An 18,534-nucleotide genomic window follows, 5' to 3' on the forward strand; every position below is an offset into this window, starting at 1 on the left:
TTTTTTATTGAAAATAAGTCATGGTAAACGGTATTTCAAAAAAGTATTTTTTAAAGTCATTGACACTTCACGAATAAATAAATAAAAAATAACAAAATATCTTATTTAAACAGTTTAGGGAACTCTCAGAATCGTGTGGCATTTTCTTTTCTTTTAAAAAAAATGCTCTCTGTGAAATCGCAAAGAAGGAATTAATAATAATAAAGCATATCAATAGTTTAAAAAAAACAATAAACAGGCCTGTTTGATGATGCAGAGGTCACAAATGTTTAATTTATTTTTAAGTCCCTAATATACGAATCTACCTGGATTCACTTAATAAGATTATAAATTAATGTTTTCTTTCAGCAAATTTATACAAAATCCTACTAAACTGGTTCTGATATGTAGACTGTGTTTACAAGCGGTACCCACAGGAGTCTGAGCCACGCCCACTTTACTTTACCCTCCTATCAAATCACCTACCAGTTTCCATCGCGTCTCATGAATAAACATCAGTTTTTAATACTACTTCGAGTGGCAAGTACATGGTGTGGAGGTTTGTTCGGGGGATTTTGTCAGAAAACCCGTGAACCCCAACAAATCTCCTAAAAAGAACCGTTTTGCCTCATTTAAGTCATCGGGGGACAGCATGGGGACTGTACGCGCATCTCTGCTGGGGATTTTACTGCAGTTAGTCCTGATCTGCTCTGCACAGGTAGGATAACATTATTTCTTGAACAGTACACCTGGATCAATTGATTGTGTGTGTGTGTTTATTGTGTAATGCATTGAGTTACTGTATGGTTTTTAACATTTCTATATTGCAAGAAATACAAATCAGAGTATCTGTATTGAGAAATGACTGATTGATTTGATGTGGAATTAGTACATAATACACTAAAGCAGTGAAACTGAAAGCCATTAAAGATCAGTTTTTTTCTATTTATTTATTGTTTTTTATTGATGGCAAGCTTCTTTAACCATAAAGGATCTTTAACAATCTTTAAGAATCAGAATAGACCAATTGTGATGCCTCTAACCAGAGCATCAGACCTACTTACAATAACTTGCTTGTTCTCTAAGTACTATGCAGATTAATGCATGTGGATTTCAATTTTAATCCTTAGAAGAAATTCAATTTTTGTGTGTGTTTTTAGATGGGACCGCCAGGTCCAAGAGGGCCACCAGGACCTCCAGGGCGTCCTGGATTTTCTGGCATTGATGGCATTGATGGTGAGTCATATTTTACATTTTTATTACCTCTATACAGTTAACTGTTTTTTTTGTAATGTCAAAATAAATCTCTGTCCACATTCTGCATGCAAGGAATCTTAACGGATGCATAATTAAATATTATCTTAGAAATTTAGTTCATATTTTGTTTGATTTTAGGGTGAGAGGGGTCCTGGTCCTGGCCCAGTTGGCCCACCGGTAAGTATTTGTCTTTTTCAGGACAAAACAATGTTCTGCATGCCAGCACATAATTGTAATCATATTTTACAATCCATTAATCAGATATAATGAATTCGGCAGGGCCCTGTTGGGGAGAAAGGCAGGGACGGATTAAATGGGCTTCCAGGAAAACCAGGAGCAGACGTAAGTCTTGATCTTTACTTGTTTAAAGGTCAGGGATATGAGATAAAATCATATCTTTTCTGAGTATCTCTTAAAGCAGTGGTTCTCAAAATGTTTCGGTGTGCGGCCCCCGCTTGGGTAAAGTGCATATTTTTGTGGCCCGCCCAAAAGAAAATGTATGACATAAAACATTCTAAAATGTATAATTTTAATTAAACAAAACGTATTAAATTATACAACATATTGTTGTTGGTTAGTAGCCTTTTTTCTGAGGTTTCATTAAACAGAATTCATGACAAATTAATGTATTTTATAAAATGTCATGAAACTGGGGCCCCCCTGACACCATTTCGCCCCCAGTTTGAGAACCCCTGTCTTAGAGCATCAGAGACTGTGAGTGTAGTTTGTATTGGAGAGGTCTGGGTAGAAAAAAAGGTGAAAATAAACTCCTTGATGAAAATGGGTTTGAAAGAGGGATGAGGGAGCCCCTTACAGGTTTCCTGATGGAGACAGAGATCCTTTTGTGTGAGTCAGGAGCTACAGGACCTGAACTGTGTATTGCTGCTGATGGGACTGAACATTAAACTGAGGTATAGCAGCTCCTTTGTGGCTCCTGAATGTGTGCTCTTTAGTTTAGTTGGTGCTGAATGCTACAGTGAAAAGTGTAGAATGGTATTGAAGCCAACCTCCTCTGATTGATTCATACCTACATGCAGACATGCAGTATTTACCTAAATCGTATAATCTATATGTAATCCTGCCCCGTTAGTATTTATGAATGTTAAAAATTGGTTGTTTACTTAAACGTGATTGTATTTCATAGATTAATTACATGCCTGCCATAATAAGGTATTTGTAGGCTATAGAGAGAAGTGTAATAAAAAGTTTATGACGGAATTGGAAATATCATGGTTAATAGCTCTCATTTTTAAGATGTGTGTCAAGTTCCCTGTAATGAAATATTGTGTGTGAAGTCACATGGGTGTCTGCTGTGGTCTCTATATTAGAGGAATTGTGGGCGGAGCTTGTTACTCTATATGATTTCGTTTAGGTTAAAAAAAGGTTATGTTCTTCATATGATCTTCAAGATATTTTTATTGTTTTTACATTATACAACATACACAAACAACAAAGCTAAATTATTATTATTATTATATTTCAGAGCCAATACACAATAAAGGCTAAGCAGCATCCAATGAACATCATTACTGGTCAAAATTATTGTTATACTGATCAATGTGATCCAGAAATTATTGCCATATTCTGTATCATTCCGTATTAGACTTTCTCCACAAGTAATATGCCAGGAAGACAAGTCAACCAGGCCTTAAACTGAGAAACCGAAACCTGTAAAAAATTATGTGTTGTACTTCAATTTTTATGCTTAATCAACTTGAATTTACAATTAATTTCAACTTTCTTGACTAGTGAGGAGTTGCTACAAGTTATATAAAAAGTTGAATTAGCAATTATTGAATAAGAATTATTTTAACTTTTTTTTATAATTTTAAAAAATTTAAAGGAAAACACCACCATTTTTTAATATTTGACTATGTTCTTACCTCAAATTAGATGAATTAATACATACTTTTCTTTTTTTAATGCATGCACTTAATCTTTGTACAGCGTGTCGTGAATGTGTTAGCATTTAGCCTAGCCCCATTCATTCCTTAGGATCCAAACAGGGATGAATTTAGAAGCCACCAAACACTTCCATGTTTTCCCTATTTAAAGTTACATTGTAACATGGGTGAGCAAAATAAAACGGTGGTGTTTTCTTTAAAGTTGAACAAGACATTTTTACAGTATATCTGACTTCCAGAGCCGGCCCAAGGCATAAGCGAATTAAGCAATTGCTTAGGGCCCCCAAGCCACCAGGGGGCCCCCAAGAGCACAGGAAATGGCATTTTGATATTTAATTTAATTAGTTATTAGTTTTTTATATGTATGTCAGCAGTAAACCATTGTGGTAATTATCCAAAAAGCAATATTAAAAAAATACATTAAAATATTATGTTAACTGGCTGGCTATAGGATGCTGGATGCAGGTGGGCGGGAATTCGTGTCAAGTGTTTTGGCGGAAAAATAGAGCTGCTTAGTTATGGATCCACCCAGTCCCAGAACTGCTATTTACAAATGCTGGCAGGAAATAGTTAATATATTATAATACAGGTCAATCAATCGTATTGGTCGCACCCAGGGGCCCCCAAATACAATTCTGCTTAGGGCCCCATAAAGGCTTGGGCCGGCTCTGCTGACTTCCAGAAATTTACAAAAACTCTTAGCAATAATCATTCAATATATATTAATACTTTTTATAATGAACTTTAATATATAAAATGCTAACAACAGAAGTCATTAATACCACCCTCTGAAATCCTGCAGCTGTATTACACATTTCTAGTTTATATAGCAGGTGTACCTCCAGAGTTTTAAGTCTGTGCTTATTGATGGCTTTGTCTTTTTAAGGGTTTGACTGGGCCACGTGGTGAACCTGGTCCTTTTGGTCCCCCTGGACAGAAAGTACGTATTCACACAGCTATTTAAGTTATATGCACAGTTATTTGTTAATTGTTACACTTTAAAACATTAAACCCTTTTTGTGAATAGCTATGACTGATTGTTTTAAATTGTTTAAACTCTAGACGTGTTGTTTTTTAGGGTGAACCTGGTGAACCCGGAGCAAGGGGACCCCCTGTAAGTAAAGCATATCCTAGTAAAGAGCTGTACACATTAGGAAATGTTGCAAGCAGTAGGTTACTAGGTCAAGTTCAGGTCATTAATGTGTTTATCCACTCAAATACTAAAAGCTGTTTTGGAGCTCTGCATACCTACAAGGTTCCAAATATACATTTATAATAAGTGTCAAGTATTGCATTAATCACATGACTATATGGCTTTGTTTAAATGTGTTTCTTTGCTGATTTGAGACATCTGTCTTTGTGTTTACAGGGTGTTGGAGAGGATGGTGAAGCTGTAAGTGTCTCATTGCTTGTCACTGCTTGAATAGCAGTTTTAAATGGGAGGAATATGTTGATATTTGTTTTGTTGTTTATGTAGGGTGCTGATGGGGAGGATGGATTACCTGGAGAACTTGGAAAAGTTGGGCCTCCTGTATGTAGCAATGTTTTATGATGCACCTGATAAGATCAGATTTGGGAAAATAGCTATTTGGATTACTGATATTTAAAGATTTGTCATTGGTTTTGCTGTGAAGGGAAGTCAGGGGCCGAGAGGTCCAATCGGCACAAGGGGACTGCCTGGGCCCAGAGTAAGCTTTATGATATTATCGTTATGTTCTTTATTGCCTGATGTTCTTGATTCATAATGTGGCTCAAATGTGCCTTTTTTATCTTTACAGGGTCCTCCTGGAGTCTGGGATGGTAGGGAATTGGTAAGAATCCATCATCTGTTTGCCTTTTCACTAAATCTGTTTTTTAATAGTTTAGTGGCCATTTACTCTATTTTACAGTAATATGCAAAAGTCGGTCATCCACATATTTATATATTTTAAGTCTCTTTATTAAGATACAAACTGAAAATACGGCAAATATGTACACAAAATATGTAAAAACCCAACATTTTCAGAACAAAATGTTGTCTTCTGGCAAAAGTCAGTACTTGGTGTGACCTCTCTTGACACTAAGCAAATCTTAAACTCTTTTAAGGAGACCTAAAGTTAGGCTAGAATTAGAAATTAGGGTTTAATTTCATTTAGGTTTAAGAGAGCCTGCAGGTTCCTGTTATTGATCAAGTGTAAGGGGAGCTTACACTAAATGATGCTTTGGCTTATAATTTTATTTTGTATTTTAATACTATATGCACGTTTCTTGTATTTTCTGCTTGTATTCTTAAAAAACTGAGACATAATTATATATGGTTTTTATTTAGAAAACCATACTGTTTGCTAAGTTGAAAGTTGCTTATTTATATATCAGTGTTTTGATATTTCTTTGTTATGTTTTTCAGTGTCCAAATGCCTGTACTACTGGTTTGACTGGCCATCCAGGCCTTGCAGGCATGAAGGTGCATTAAAATGACATATTTTAATTGATTTCAATCTATACAAACGTCAACAAAACATCTGGATGCTGATGCACATTGTGTTCTTCATCCTATTTCATTCTGTTTTTAGGGCCACAAAGGTGTCAAAGGTGAATCAGGTGAACCAGGAAGGCAAGGACATAAGGTGACAGTTGCATAAGTCAAGTTATTTTGTTCTCTTTTTGACTTACATATTGTATGTGTTAAAAAGTCAAGTTTGCCTAGTTTGCAGCATCCCATTGCTTTTATTATTTGATCCACATATTTATGTTCAGACCTGAACACACATCATACATTTGAACAGATGACTGAATCATGACTGAATGTTGACTGTTGTTCATGCTACAGGGAGAGGAAGGAGATCAAGGAGGACCTGGAGAGCCAGGCGCGTCTGGACCACCTGTAAAAACTCATCTAATGTTCTACATAAATACTTTATATTGATGCTCTTTGGATCTTTTGTAGTGTGTTTCTGCTGTCACTTAACGTCTTTGTGTGCTTGTTTTGTAACTGTAGGGTAAACAGGGTCTTATAGGAATCACAGGGATGATGGGCCCTAAAGGTGATAAGGTAAGGGTTAAAAAGTCTTCATATTAATAAAAATAGCAATGATGTTTAATCAAGTTTCTAAATGTCATTTTTTTGTTAGGGGGTTCGTGGGAATGTTGGCGACGTGGGTCCTCAGGGTATACAGGGCGCCCCTGTAAGTGCCACAAATTCATCAAGTGCCACAAATTCATCAAATTTTATTAACAGTTTTAAGGGAGCATATAGTGAAAATCTGACTTTTTCCATGTTTAAGTGCTATAATTGGGTTCCCAGTGCTTCTATCAACCTAAAAAAAAAAAAAAAAAAAAAAAACTAACCCAGCAACTTAGTTTTGGTAAACCATTCTCTGCAAGCATGTGAAAAATAGGTCATTGACATTTGGCTCCCCTTGTGATGTCAGAAGGGGATAATACCGCCTCCTTAATCTGCACTATCCAACCACCGCACTGTCATTTAGTGCAGAGATCAGCTCATTTGCATTTTAAAGGACACACCCAAAAACTGTACATGTTTGCTCACACCTACAAAGTGGCAATTTTAATTTATGCTATAATAAATGATCTATATGATATTTTAAGCTAAAACTTCACATACGCACTCTGGGGACACCAAAGATTTATTTGACATTTTTAAAAAAGTTTTGTGAGATGTCCCCTTTAAGTGCAAAATAATCAATGATTATATATTCAGATTATTTAATTATTATTTATATTTATACTTTATTAAAACTATATGTAGCTCCAAGTTTCAAAGCACTTGATACACACTGAGATCATATCATTGACTTTTGCTGTTACTTTATTTGCTTTTATTAAATCAATCTAAAATGGCTGAATAAAACCTAAAAAGATTTACTTTCTATTTTCTGAAGGGTGATCGCGGACAAAGAGGAAAAGTAGGTGAGAATGGACCAAAAGGTGCTGAGGTAAGTCCTTATACAAAAACACAAAGTATAAGTAACAACATATATAAAATATATCATATTGAATGCTGTATGTGTACATTAGCAACATAAGATACACAGTAATACAACTTTCACATAGGGGACTAATCTTGCAGCATAGCTTACATTTCTTGTGTTAAGCACTTAAAATCTGTTTTTATTTGCTGTTGTAATATCAATACATTTTGGCTGCTGTTTTTAGGGACCTCTGGGAATGCAGGGACTGAGTGGTTTACCGGGACCAAAAGGAGAAACTGTAAGTTACTACAATCTTAAAAATTAAGGTGCTACTAACAATGCCACAGAAGAACCATTTTTGGTTCTTCAAAGAGAATAACTATTTATTTTTTTACCTTATAATAGCTTAAAAAACACTTTTTCACTACAAAGAACCTTTTTTATGGAACCGTATAGACAAAAAATTATTTTATGGCATTACGTAGGTCTTTTATTTTTAAAAGTGTATCGCTACAGTTGTTTACCATACTGTGATTTCATTTAAAGACCCACAACATTTAATTATACCACTTTTATGGTGTAGGGTTTGCCTGGTGTGGATGGTCGTGATGGTATTCCAGGACTGCCTGCAGTAAAGGTAAAGATTTTAATTTGTAAATGCAAAGCAAAATAATTTGTTTCCTTTTTTTACTAAAGTGATTTTTATCTATGTATGTGTCCATTTTTGTTCTAGGGTCTTCCTGGGAAAGTTGGCTCACCTGGTGAGGCTGGACTTCAGGGACTTCCAGTGCGTATGACCTTTAACCTGTATTATAAATCCAATAAGTGTGCAGGAACGTTTCTTGTGAGATAATTGGGAATAGCTTGCAATATTGTTCCTTTCTTAAACATCGGAGATTGATATTTTAATCTTCTCCAGGGTTTACCAGGTATTCCAGGAGCAAAAGGACATATGGGTGGAAAAGTAGGTATCTATGTCATTTGGGTTGATTGGTCATAGTCAGATATATTAGCTAATTATTAATAAATACTCAGATATTAGTATTTATTAAGAAGAATAACATGTTTTATGCTTGCTTCAGGGAAATACTGGTGGTCCAGGTGTGGCAGGTCTAATTGGAAACAATGGAAAAACTGGTGAGTCGCAGCAGTCCCAGTGTTTACAACAACATTAGATAGATACCTTGATGCCAAGTATTAATCTTCCGATGTTATATTTCAGGGTGAGCGTGGTGAGCAGGGAGAGGTGGGACCAGTCGGACCAAGAGGTGGGCCAGTGAGTATATTTCCATACATATTACATAACATTAAACCCAGAAGAGTCACTTCAATAATCTCTCTTTCTTTTTTCTCCAGGGTGAGCGAGGACATAAGGGTCCTGATGGGCCTGCTGGCATGCCAGGAGCAAGGGTGAGTTATGAGGGCGTGGGGTCCTCAAACCCTCAGTTATATCACTATTAAATAAGATAAATGCATGTAGTTAAATGGGACACTATATATACACTCTTGAGGACATGTCATGCAAAAAAGTTCAGCAGAGATGAAGGACAGATAACATGAAGAGACATGAAGACAAAAACTTTAATGACAACATACATACTGAAAATAGCATCCAAGTAGTCACTTGATGTGTACTTGAGCATAGTTATGTCCACAGGATTGTCACATGTCCCATTTGTAACTTGTAGATTTCAAAAGCGTGTCCTTTTACAGCTACTGTGTGTCCTTTTTGTCCTTTTAATAAACATTCACACTAGAGTAGTACCCATAAGCCCATGCTATATATAAGGGATAATGTGCTGTACATCCAGCTGGTTGTTTTCGCAGAATAAATATATAGTAGACATATGGACTCAAAATATTGATTATTATGGTATATTTTAATACCTTGTTTGTAACAAACCTAGCAAGAGATTTAAACAAGTCCAAAGTTACAAATAAAATCTCGTATATGTTATTAATTATGCACATTTATATTCAATTTATTTGAAAGTATTAAACTGTACCTGTCGAGATGACTCACAGTACCCAGATGAGGTTATGTTATCAGTTTCAGGTGGTCGTTATCTTGGAATAAGAAACCTTGGAATGTCGCCACTGGCCAATCGGAATCAAGCATTTTAGAGGACTGTGTAATAATAACCAACCACAATGAGGGTTCATTATTATCAGCTTGAATTCACTCATTCACTGACGTATAGTATAGTTCTTGTCTTCTGTCTTGAAGTTCAGCAGTATATTCAACAACAACAACACAATCAAAAACAATTTGCTGTTGGGTTCATGTTCTTTATACTCCTGTTGCTTCAGTCTGTAACGCAATCTCCTTAGAAAGCTCTGGTTGGCCTTTAGTCCAGTAATAGGCTGTTATAGGCATGAATAGCCTGTTGTTATGTAGGCCTAGTGGAAGAGGGTATTTTCTTTGGTAAGAAGATATTCAAAGCAGGAGGGGGGCCTGAATGACTTCTCTGTTTTACTGAAATTCCTTAAAGCAGCCAGTGGAGGCCATCAGACTTGATCATAATCCATATCCATCCACACACCTTCAGACATGCCTCTCTTATACCTTCCTCACACAGCTGACTGTTTTTTTTTAGAGCAGATGTGGTTTGTAGGGCAGCTATAAGCACAGGCCATGTAGTGTTCAAGAATTTCTGTTTATTTATGTGTGTGTAAGTGTGTGTGTGTTATGTATTCCACAGGGAAATAAAGGAGATCAAGGTCTTCCCGGTGTTCCAGGGCCTGCTGGCTTTTCTGGGCAAAAAGGAGATAGGGTACAACAATGAACTTTTTAGTTCTTTTCAAGAATTAATTGTTTCTATTTTATTTTTTTAACATGAGAGAACGTACAAATATGTTTTGAATAGCAAATTACGCTTTCTGAGTATTTTTATAAGCATGTCATTTTATATGCATGTAATAGACGGTTTCAGCAGTAACAACATAAACATGCAGCTTTCGTGGTCATCACGTAACTTCCGGTAAACTCTGCAAAGAATAAATAACAACAAAGTCCTTTAAACGTAGTTTATTTATATAACAAGCAAAATAAACAACACATAGATTACATAGGAACCCAAAAAATGTGTTATTTTCGAGGAGGTATTTGTTTAAGAGTTCCGTTTCAGCAACTAGTCAGACAATTAAACAAACAGAAACCGGTAGTAATGTTTAGACCAGATGCTTATCGCGTCACCGCACGTGCGCCCGATGAAATGGTCTATATTCAGACGATCAACTAAATTTGCTAAGATGTGCCGTATAACAATACACTGAATTGAAAACTTTCCCACATTGCAATGTGTTTGATCTTACATTGCATTCTTAGTGTTAAAAATAAACAAAAAGTAGCAAACAGGTTTTTTAACATTTTTATTTGCAGTGCGGCTGGTGACTGCTCATCCGGGGGCGCAAATTCAAAATAAGTGTTCGGAGTGTCGTGTGTTGCTTGTGTTTTTAAAATAAGTGTTTGTTGCGTCATGTGAACCATGTGCATCACGTGTTTGGTCAAAATAAGTGCCTGCCGCACACGCGTCAAAACTGTTTATGATAAAAGAGACGCTCATGTTCACAAAATACACGCAAGACACTCCCTTAACACTAAACTCTGATTACTCGTGAAATTATGCGAGTATCTGGCAAACGCGAGCGTTTGCTTTTATCATAAACAGTTTTGACGCGTGTGCGGCAGGCACTTATTTTGACAAAACACGTGATGCACATAGGATCTCTCGACGCGCAGAACACATATTTTAAAAATTACGAACCACACACATGACGGGCTACATATATGTTGTGACGAACTTTGCATCTTCTGCCCCATATCTGCAACTTCTTTATCGATTTTTATTATATTAAAACTTATATTTTTCTCAGATATTTCTCTGGGTTATATTATGGGCGTGTTGTATTGGGGTGTTACTGTGTCTTACTTATTGTCTGGTTGTTTCACCTTTACTATGTTGTACAGCACTTTGTTCAGTCCTGTAGCGGTTTTAAAATGTGCTTTATAAATAAATTGAACTTGAACTTATTTTTATTACTCTTTAGGGTGCTGTTGGTCTCACTGGTCCAAAAGGCGAGCAAGTAAGTCATCACAAATTGTTTTAAAATATGTAGTTTTTAATTACTTGAATAACATTAAAGGCGGAGTGCACGATTTCTGAAAAATGCTTTGGAAAAGGGAGTCGGGCTGACTACCAAAACACACTTGTAGCCAATCAGCAGTAAGGGGCGTGTCTACTAAACAACATCATTGCCTGGCTTGCGTATGTGTGGGGCATCTGCGTTCAGCCCCGACAAAACATTGCACAACGTTTATTAAACAGAAACAGTGATGCATTGAACACCCTGTTGTGATGACGCAAGAGTTGCAACTACGGTAGCTGAGAGGCCATTCATTGTGTCCTTTTTAAATGTTTCTGAAGCCTGATGAAATCGTTATAAATGGCTGTTTACTACAGTAAAATACCCTCGATGTTACAGTCACTGATCTTGCCATCCAGAATGAAAGACAACATTCCAACTTGAACCCATTGAGCGAGCTGTCTCTTTAGTACCGCGTGGTTTATATACATCTTGCAGCTGATTGGGCCGACATTTCTGACACACCCACCAAACAAGAGAAAACGCATCTAAAACCTGTTGCACACCGTTTTCAGGAAACATGTCGCTCAACCCGGAAAACGTTGTGCACCGATGTGAGCTTGAACGTGCCACCAATTCTATTGGGGTAGGTTCTATTGTTTGTTAAGGTTTCAAATGTCAACATTGGCTTAATTCGGAGATCATGGACCCTGCCTTTAATAATATTATATTAAATAAATATGTTGAATTCGATTTATATTTTCTTACTCGAATTATACAAGTATCTATTTTGTGTTTGTTTAGGGGCCACCTGGTGAAGAGGGTACAACAGGAGAAAAGGGAGATTTAGTAAGTAAAAACAGCTAAAAATGATTATATTCCCAGGGATATATTCCCCAAAATATTTCCGTCTTCAAAACCAATCCGAGATTTATTTATTTTAGGCACAGGTCACATTTCCCTTTCTGATCTAAAACTTATTTTCCACATATTTTCTCAGGGTGATGAGGGAGAGCCGGGAGAAAAAGGATCGGTGAGTCAGGATTGAGAAGTAATGTTATTTTTGAGATATGTTTTCATTCTTTCACTTTTTTATTTCATGACTAAAGGCCTAAACAGAATCTGTGCCTCAAGAGATTTCCATAAATACTGTCAACCACCATTAAAAGTCTATTCTTAGACCCATTTAAAGTTTTACAAGTTTATATCTATTCTACATTCCATGTGAGCCTATCTGTGCAATTATTTTAGACAGGAAAGCTAGGAGAAACAGGAAATAAAGGACCAGAGGGTGGGCGTGGCCAGCCTGGACCCCTGGGCCCACCTGGAGGACCTGGACCAAGAGGCATGCAAGGAGACAGAGGAGCACCTGGATTACCAGGGGGACAGGGACGACGAGTACGTCAATTTAATACACCACAATACATGCCAACTGATACAATGACACGTTTAAAGAGTTAACTAAACTCATTAAATGCTTGCCAGGCCAAGGTTGAACAAACATATATAGTTTCATAGTGTCCATATGACTTTCCTCCAGGGACGAGGACCCACAGATGAGGCCATCAAGCATGTCTGCATGAGGGTTTTGCAAACTCATTTTGCTCAGATGGCGGCCAGTCTGACGAGGCCCGAATCGGGCATCCCTGGGTTGACAGGTCCTCCGGGTCCTCCTGGACCTCCAGGGCCTGCTGGAAATAATGGCTTCCCTGGGCATCCTGGGAACAGAGGACTGCCAGGTCTCAAAGGGCCACCAGGTCTTTTGGGCAGAAAAGGACCCAAAGGTATGAAGAAACATTCACAGCTGGAACCTGTTAATTTGCAGTAAACTATCTGTAATGCTTGTTTGATCAAATCACAAATTGCAACATTAAGTAGCTTTCCACCTTTTTCGTTTTTGGTACCATTCAGTAATCCTCTGTGATAAATAAAACCTTTAAACAGCTTTTAGGTTGAAACCTAACTGTATATCTACACATTCTCCACAAATGCTTTAACAAAATATTACAATAAATACAGAAGGAAGCAGTATGTCAGAGGGATAAATCCCCTGAACTGTTTTACCAATTGCATTAAATTTACATACCGGGTATATACTTGAATGGGACTAGTATCTAATTAAACTATTTTATGGTTTTGGTTCAAGTCTAATAATGGAATGGAGTTCATAAGTGTTAACATTTTAAGACTGTATACAAGCTCATCTGTGGCTAATTACAGTTACATTTGAGAGTTGTTTTATGACTAGAAGGACCATGTTTGACCCTAGACCCCACCATTGTTTTAAAGACATGTTTATGAGATCTTTTCATTTTCTATGTAGGTGACCAAGGTGACAGGGGAGATAGGGGTCCCACATTGCAGGGACCCAAAGGTATACCTGGACCACCAGGGCTCCCAGGTAAGTGCAAGGCTTAATATTTTGGATCAATGAGTAGCACTATTTACTCATGTTGTCTCAAGCTTTTTATACTTTATTAGGCCATTTTAATACTGGTTTAACATATACCATGGTAGTACTTAATCCTGTGTGGTTAGGTTTTTCACCTTACATTGGATTTTCAGCCTGTCTACTAAATACAGTGCACATAGGTTTCAGTGATTAAACTAGGGATGCACGATATATCGGCCGACATATCGTTATCTGCCGATAACTGCTTATTTTTAATGTTATCGGTCTGATAGCAAAATTAGGCCAATAAATGAAAGCCGATAAATGATGGATTATTTTGGTTTGTTGAACCACTTCATTTGCTCATTGCTGGCCATGTGGAGTTGCTTTCTGTGACATAGCACGAAGATGACACGTGTTGCGGGCTTAAGAAGAGTATGCTAGTCTAGCGCAAAGACAAGATGTCCGCGGCCTGGGAGTTTTTCATTGTGAAAATAATATGAATATTTATCAGCCTATATATATCAGTTATTGGCCCCCAAATATGAAGAGTTATCTGTATCGGCCAAAATTTCCATATCGGTGCATCCCTAGATTAAACAGTGCATAAATATGAATTAAGATTTATAATTTCAAATGTATGATTTGCTGTCTGTTTTTAAAGAAGCAATACATAACTTTTGTGTCTCTATTATCATCTATATTTGAGATATGAAATTGCAGGTTACTTTAGGCAAGTTTCCTGGACAGGGTTTAGGCCTTAGTTATATTAAAACATTCAAGTTAGTTTTTACAAAAAAAGCCAACTCACACCCATTTTAAAACATAATTTAACCCAGAATTAATTGTATAGTAAAAAGCCCTTTACAGATGTTCAAAGGTATGGAGCTAAATGACCATGGTTCAAATCTGTTATCACTTGTTCTCAGGTAACCCTGGTAGCCCGGCATACGGTAGAGATGGGCGTGATGGCCTACGAGGACCGGTAGGTGTTCCTGGAAATCCAGGCGTGCCTGGGCCACCTGGTCCTCCTGGACTCAACGGATACTGCGAATCATCTCAATGCATCCTTCAAGAAGTTCGAGAACCACCAGCATTAAAGGAGTCCAACATGAAGGGACCAGACAGTCTATGAGTGGACGACCATCAGCGAGTTGAACATCAGAGCCCAGCATCTCTGGACAAGAATATAAAGAAAGACTAAAGGAGCGACTCCCTTCTACAAGGAGATTTCTGTGCTGACGGTACATGCAAGAGTGATAATACTTGTCAAACACTAGAGCGAAGGCAAGATCACTTCCTGTTACAGTTCCCAGTCATTCAGCCAAATGTTTTGACATCATTTTTTGTAGTATTGATATATCTGTTAAAAATAAACCCAAATAGTCCCAACAATAGCAATGTAATTGAAGTTTGCGAAAATACATGCTCAGGTCTGGTATGTTTTAAATAGACTTTTACTGGACGTGTGTGTAATTGTCTTTAAGCATACAGTAACACGAAATGTCACATCCTGGTTGCTTTAAAAATTGTAATAAGGGTAAAGCTACGCTAACAGAATTTTGTAAATTTGTCAATATTGAACTCTTAAAGCGATACTCCAGCCAAATATCAAAATTGCTCCATGATTTGCTCACCCTCGAGCAATTCGAGATAAATATGTCCATCATCTTTCAGACGAAACACATTTTGAAGTTATTTTAGTGAATGCCTTTGGTTTTTCAAGCTTAACGGTAGAAAACAGGGATCAGGGAACAACTTCAGCATTCACAGAAGTAATCCACATGCCTCCAGGGGGCTAATAAAGGTCTGTTGCAGGTAATCGATGCGATTTTGTAAGAAAATTATCTATATTTTAAACTTTATTAACTGTGATGGCTGGCTTCCGGTAACAACGCCATCTTGTCACTGCGCAACGTAACTATGGCAACGCACGCTCACTACGCTAAAACTCTCGTGAATCACGTGAGTCCAAGATGGCGTCGTTACCGGAAGCTAGTTATTAAAGTTTATAAAGTTAGAAATTGTCCGTTTTCTACCATTTTAAAGCTTGGAAGTGCAGGGACATTTACTAAAATAACTTCAAGTGTGCTCGTTTGAAGGATTAAGATATGTGTCTTGGATTGCTTGAGGCTTAGTTGATCATGAGGTAATTTTGATATTTGTCTGGAATATCCCTTTAAGTAATTTGCAGGCATTTTTGTTTCAGCATCTTTGAGTTGTTTCACTCCGAGATGTCTTTGGTTCAGTGTATTAGGGGTGGAAAACATGTTTAGGAAAAATATGTAGCTTTCTATATTTAGTATTTATTATAGAAAGGTTGGATGTGCAGTTGTAAAAGAGGGAAAATAAAAGAGTTTTGATAAATGCTCCATCTTTTCCATTTAAAAAAACCTTCATGACACGTGTGTTCCTTCAGTGTATCTTTTATTCATTCTTGTACTCTCAAATTGGTGAACTTGTTGCAACTTATCTCTATACTAAAACACATATCCATTAATATAAATAGGTGATTTAACAATACACATATTCAAATACCGTACATAAATCAAGTATTAAAATATTAAGTTACGCACATCAAATAATAATGCATAAAAATATCGCAGACATTGAGGTCCAGTTTTAAGCAAAAACACAAACATCACACTATTGACATGGCAGTAAATAGGTAAACAAAATCTGGATAAACAACAAAAACTAATAACCTAACCACTATACGTATTGATATAAAGAGATTTTATTCTTTAATTTTCATCTCTCTTCCTGATGTTTCTGCAAAAAAAAAAAAATACACCAAGAACCTCTCCAAATGCCATTGACAACTCTTCCACTAGGCGGCGTCTTTCTGCTGTAATAAGGCATTTATTTTAGATCTATTTGGAGGCAGGCGTTTTTATACATATAGACTAAAACTAATCAATAACAAAAATGCATTAAAAACTTAAATGTTTTGTTAAATCCTTTACACTTTGAAGCGTACTACATGTTTGGCAGAAGTGGGACTAAACTCCAATCCAAAACATTAGATCATGTTAAATGGCCCTTTACAAAACAAGCACACCTTGCAAAACTTCTCCACAGGTACAACATTAAACAATAAAAGAAAGGGTTAACGAAATAAGCTTAATTTCTGAAACGGTATTTTCACAGTTACCAATTAAGAGAACAAACTACTCATATTAGATACAGATTCGAATTATACGTTTTAAAATGGCTGATCCGCAGGCATTTACTGGATGCAGCAGTTGTTGCGATGGCCGTTGGAATCCTTGAATCGAAGCCGCATTTTGGGACGATATTTCTCAAGATAGAGAAGCTGCTTGCAGTTAAATGCTCCACGGCGCTTTCTAGGAAAAATTAAAAAACAATTAGGAATAAAGACATTTACAGCCTCTATGTCAAAAGCATGTCCCAATGTCACTATTGAATGAAAGAGAGGAATAATTTAAGTCCACTCACTGCCGGATAAACTGAACAGCATCTTCATATTTCATCCCGCATTCAATCAAAGCTAGAGCAACCAGCACTGGTGCTCTATAGGAAAAACAACACAAAACACACCATGAATTACTAGAGTTTAGCATACATAGTGATACAAAGCAAACTAAAATGATACTAAAATATATTCAAGTGTAATTTCCAATGCAAATCATGCAAAATTACCTTCCAAGGCCTGCTACACAGTGCACAGCAATGCAGCAGCCTGGCTCCTCCCTAAACTTAACCCTAACGAGATTTAGCCAATCATCAACGATTTTGTTAGAAGGAGGAGCTCCATCATCAAAGGGCCAATCCTGTAAAGTAAAAGCACAGCAGGATTTAGATCAAGCCTGGAAATATTTCACAATGCTACTTTTAAATATGGCCCATTTGATGACTATTTGGTTTAGTTAAACTTACCAGAACTTGAATGCCCTCTTTAACCACCAAGTTTGCATCATACGTGACCTCACACACTCTAACAACCGTGGTCACCCCATACTTCTTCAGTTCCTGATGGGAAGGAGAGAAGTAGCTGTTTCAGCAGAATCCTAAATGTGACTTTACTGTGTTTGACCCGTTTAGTAAACACTCACCTCAATGAATTTGTGAAGAGTGGCATTAGTGGGGTTGTGGGTAATGAGGAATCTCATGTTTTTGTAAGTGATCTCCACTGGGGCAGGCCTATTCATACGAGCCATTTTTGACTACTCGAAAAAGCTTTAAATTCTTTTCGAATGAAAAAGGAAAAAATCTCTCTCCAGTAACAGAAAAATGTGGTGGATACGACCAGGAAAAAACAGGTATGACCCAAAATGTAAGAACGATAAAACGAACACAAAAATCCTACAAAACAAGGCTGGTCCTCTGGCGCGAGTGAAGGCGGAGGGCCGACGACGGCAGTGCACTTCAAAAGATTTTTTTACCCCATCCAGACCCGTCGACTGCTGTGGACGCCTGCTCTCCAAGCCCGATCCCGCCAACGTTAAAACTGTAACACAAGTCTCTCTTCTGATGAGGTAGTTTGGCTTGACGTTCACTTCTCTGCATAAACGCCGTGCTGTGCCTGGCAGTAGTCTCCACTGCCCTTCAGAAACTCCATAAATGTGCGACCCAAAACACCACAGAACTGCTGCAAAAATACAAGAAACAAATACACAAAACATCAGGGCACATGCAGACAATTCATTCAGATTATTCACTGCTGATATTTTATATTACTGATGTGAATTTATTACACATGGCGTGTTAAGAGAGTGACCCAGAAAAGGGAACTGGTAATGTCTACAAATTTCAATCATTCACTAAAGACCAAATGTCCATCTTTTTGGCAAATGGCTCTATTCCCCCAAAAAGGTACCCACACCTTGGTTAACTTCAAATTTAAGGACCTTTCAAAGACTTTCCAGGTCCAATACCCTTAAATTCAAGGACTAAATGTGGGGACACATTATAAGTGAGAGCAAGGTTACATCATGTTACCTCTTAAGATACATTGTTACAGTTTCCTTTCGAGGGAACTTGC

General features: G+C 37.2%; 2 protein-coding genes across 3 annotated transcripts; one reads left to right on the plus strand and one right to left on the minus strand.

The window, feature by feature from the left end:
- Window positions 1–289: 289 nt before the first annotated feature.
- On the plus strand, window positions 290–16,435 carry col9a1a (collagen, type IX, alpha 1a). Its single transcript, XM_073875951.1, has 31 exons — window positions 290–697; window positions 1,140–1,214; window positions 1,375–1,413; window positions 1,516–1,578; window positions 4,027–4,080; window positions 4,219–4,254; window positions 4,510–4,533; window positions 4,618–4,671; window positions 4,775–4,828; window positions 4,919–4,951; window positions 5,527–5,583; window positions 5,693–5,746; window positions 5,950–6,003; window positions 6,118–6,171; window positions 6,251–6,304; window positions 7,022–7,075; window positions 7,296–7,349; window positions 7,635–7,688; window positions 7,785–7,838; window positions 7,971–8,015; window positions 8,134–8,186; window positions 8,273–8,327; window positions 8,408–8,461; window positions 9,754–9,825; window positions 11,102–11,137; window positions 11,942–11,986; window positions 12,138–12,170; window positions 12,389–12,535; window positions 12,678–12,921; window positions 13,461–13,538; window positions 14,459–16,435. The coding sequence occupies exons 1-31, from the start codon at window positions 632–634 to the stop codon at window positions 14,662–14,664; spliced, it is 2,055 nt and encodes a 684-aa protein (XP_073732052.1). The 5' UTR covers window positions 290–631; the 3' UTR covers window positions 14,665–16,435.
- On the minus strand, window positions 15,940–17,745 carry ptp4a1 (protein tyrosine phosphatase 4A1). 2 transcript variants are annotated; one of them, XM_073875950.1, is made up of 5 exons: window positions 17,606–17,745; window positions 17,430–17,522; window positions 17,193–17,323; window positions 16,989–17,063; window positions 15,940–16,872 (listed from the first exon to the last, which is right to left on the minus strand). In XM_073875950.1, exons 1-5 carry the CDS (start codon window positions 17,708–17,710, stop codon window positions 16,704–16,706), a joined length of 573 nt encoding a protein of 190 aa, XP_073732051.1. In that variant the 5' UTR covers window positions 17,711–17,745; the 3' UTR covers window positions 15,940–16,703. The 2 variants fall into 2 exon arrangements, with proteins under 2 accessions (XP_073732051.1, XP_055039952.1); XM_055183977.2 differs by having other exon boundaries at window positions 15,940–16,876.
- Window positions 17,746–18,534: the final 789 nt, after the last annotated feature.

The sequence above is a fragment of the Misgurnus anguillicaudatus genome, chromosome 14, assembly GCF_027580225.2.
Source record: "Misgurnus anguillicaudatus chromosome 14, ASM2758022v2, whole genome shotgun sequence".
Classification (NCBI taxonomy): Eukaryota; Metazoa; Chordata; class Actinopteri; order Cypriniformes; family Cobitidae; genus Misgurnus; species Misgurnus anguillicaudatus.